We start from the raw sequence: 3,482 nt of genomic DNA on the forward strand, positions 1-3,482 counted from the left end.
AAAGAATTAATAAAACTGATAGGTAAATTTAATATAGAGAAAAGTTTGTCCTGTACAAACTAGTTAGTAGAGAGTTTCCAATTTGAATATTTATTTTTCACATTTAATATTAAATTAATTATTAGCTAATGTAATTTGAAAATTTAATAATTTTAGCATTATAAAAAAAAGTAACGAAAAATTAAGAAATTGTTACTTTTCAAATAATAATAACGGTAACGCCTTACTTTTTTGAGGTGACGCGTACAATCTTGGTTTTATTGGACCAATCCCGGTATTTTTGATCACTAGTATGTATATTATTTTTCTATTTTATATCTTGTTTGATAGGAAGTACAGGCTTTCTTGGAAAAATGTTGACAGAGAAACTATTACGAAGTTGCCCTGATATTTCTATGATATATCTGATAATACGTTCGCAAAAAGACAAATGCCCTGAAAACCGATTGGACGAAATGCTTGAAAATCCGGTCAGTATCTAACAAAACATAACATATTTGTGAATTGTTATATAAATCTATAATCCATAGCTTTATGACCATGTAAAAAAAGAAGTACCTAATTTTCGCAAAAAAAATCGTACCAATCAGAGGAGATTTCAATATCAAAGATTTGGGATTGTCAGAAAGTGATAAAAACATGCTAATAAGTAAGGTAATTAAAATTACATTTATTACTCTCTCATCTATATACATTATATTTTAACGTAATATTAGTATGTCTAAAAAAAGCTTATATTATATAGTATAGTATTTTATATACTATACTAAAGTTTCACAGAATATTTGGAACAATTTTCATATGCAAATAGAGCGAATTAAACTGAGTCAAAAAGTACTCTACACCTTTTCAATTTTTGCAATAATTAACAATTATTAATTATTAAAAATCATTGTTATATTAGCGCAGCCTATCGTCAAATACAAGTGCACGACGAGATGCAGTTATATAATCGTCCAGCGATCGAAGCGAACTAGATACGCGGCAAGTTGTTTACTACTAATAAAGTATTTATTTTATTTTAGTAATCTTAGTAATCACTGTGCTGCCTTTCTAAGTGCGCTTGCATTATTAGGCGGTAAGCCAAGCTAATATGGTGATTTTTAATAATTAATAACTCGTGCATTTGGTGAAATGGTCGGTCGAATATGTGTTTATTCGGTGATCTTTCGAAATTAATATCTCCTTAATTATTGCAAAAATTGAAAAGTTTTAAAGAACTTTTCGATTCAGTTTACTCCGTTCTATCTGCATATAAAAATTGTCCCAAATATTTTGGAACTTATATACACATATTATATATAGGGTGTCTCAAAAATAAAGTAGGAGCTGTATTGGGGGCATAGAATGGATCAACAAAAAAAGTCTTTAAGACTTTTTTTTCTCTTGAATTCTACTCTCCCAATGCGGCCCCTATCCTATTTTTTAGATCTTGTATATGTATATATACAAGACCCCACAAGGGTGGACCATTTTAATTTATTCAATCGATTTTTTTAAAATCCATAAGTTTAAGGCAAAAACGTTTTAGACAAGAATTTTATAGTTTCAAGGGGAAAAGAAATTAATGACCTTGTTGTTCTTGAGAAGATGGTCAGACCAAGTTATCTAAAGTTAACTAAAATTTTTTAAATGGAACTCCTCATTTTTTTATTAAATATTCTTATAGTTGTCTTTAAGATCTTTTTTGAAAACACATAATAAAGTTCATTTTTTGACAAGAATTCTTTTCAGAACCTTTCAGAAAATTTTTTTTGCGTCTGAAAATGAATTCAGAATTGATGACATATCATTAAATTTTTTTTAATTCTATCTAGGATAACTATCAACAAAGAAATAAATTCTCTCTTTTTTTTATATTTCTATTAAAATTATATTACTTAAAATAATGTGTAACGATTATTATTATAGGTATCCATAATTTTTCATATAGCAGCGAATATGAAATTCTACGAAAAGATCAAAATTGCTACAATAGAAAACATTGATGCTACCGCTACCATCTTAAAACTTGCAAAACACATGCCAAATTTGAAGGTAATTGATCTAGTATATTTTAATAGTATATTTTAACAATAATAATTAGTAAGAACTATTAATAAATTATTAATATATATAATATATATAATACATATAATATATATATATTATGTATATGTATATAATTAATATATGTCATAAAATTTTTACTTATTTTAAGAAAAAAATATAAATTAAATTTAATGTTTATTTCAGTCCTTTATTCATGTGTCAACAATATACTCAAATTGTCATATAAAACATATCGAAGAACGGTTATATTCGTATCCCATTAATTATAAATATCTTATCATGTTCGCACGTAACTTACCCGAAAACATATTCGAGGAGAAAATTTCTAAGTAATTCTTCTATTCCGAATATAATAAAGTATAGTTAAATATATTAATATAACTATAGAAAGTCAATCTATCATTTTTGAGCAGAATCGTCTCACAATGGCCGAATACATATACATTCACGAAGGCGATTGCAGAAAGTCTCTTTAAAAACGAAAGCGGAAATTTACCAATTGGAATATTTCGACCTGCAATAAGTAACAATATAATTAATTATAAAAACTAATAGATTTTTTAGCGAAGAGTTTACTAAATTCCATTCCTGTATAAGTTATATATAGTACAACTATTTTCACCGTTTTGCACGATTAGTTTGCAACACGATTAGTATAGCACATACAGGGTATGTCTTAAGTACGCTTTCTCAAAAAGATTTCAAGAGATGATTCCTCATACAAATTCAAGATGAAAATTTTATATGACTAAATGTCCGAAATGGTTTAATTTCAAAGATACATGATCAAATATGAAAAAAATTTTGTTTTTTCCAAAAATTTCAAAAATCATTCAAATATTTTTAAAAAATGTTGTATATTTAACAGTATAGAGCCTATTATCTTTTCGGGCTATACATTATTTTTTTATTCGATTGAAGATGAACTCAAGGATAAGCGTTTTACAAAAAAAAATTGATACGCCGCTTTTTATTTTAATTAAAAATCTTTTTATGATAATTAGGATAAATGAACAGAAAAAGGTCTCTTAAATATTTTCAATAGAATAAATCATTTCTGAGAAAAAAAATAAATTCAAATTTGTAGCCTCCAAAATCATTTTATTTGATTATGATTTTATTATGATTTATTTGATATTGATCTCAGAAATGATTTATTTTAAAATATTAAATAAGAGACATTTTTTTCTACTAATTCCCCAATGCTTTTCTGCTGATATCCTATTTATTATAAAAAAATTTTTAACGTAAAGAATGAATCAAATGACAATCAATTTTTTTCATAAAAAAGTGAACCCGCTTTATCTTTGTGTCTATTGTTGATTGAATAAAAAAAATGTATAACCTCGAACGATGATCAATTTCATTCTTTAAACATATATTAGGTGTAGTAAAAAGAAATCCATTATTTTTCCATTCAATTTCATGCA

At 25.8% G+C, this 3,482-nt stretch overlaps 1 protein-coding gene across 1 annotated transcript in view; it reads left to right on the forward strand.

The window, feature by feature from the left end:
* The window catches only part of LOC105622777 (putative fatty acyl-CoA reductase CG5065), a 29,175-nt gene that overhangs the window by 7,418 nt on the left and 18,275 nt on the right, over window positions 1–3,482 (forward strand). Inside the window, exons 2-5 of the mRNA XM_012204189.1 lie at window positions 331–470; window positions 1,912–2,037; window positions 2,236–2,381; window positions 2,466–2,575. Of these exons, the coding sequence (XP_012059579.1) occupies window positions 331–470; window positions 1,912–2,037; window positions 2,236–2,381; window positions 2,466–2,575 (522 nt within the window). The remainder of the gene's footprint in view (window positions 1–330; window positions 471–1,911; window positions 2,038–2,235; window positions 2,382–2,465; window positions 2,576–3,482) is intronic.

Source organism: Atta cephalotes (assembly GCF_000143395.1).
Source record: "Atta cephalotes unplaced genomic scaffold scaffold00048, whole genome shotgun sequence".
Taxonomy (NCBI): domain Eukaryota; kingdom Metazoa; phylum Arthropoda; class Insecta; order Hymenoptera; family Formicidae; genus Atta; species Atta cephalotes.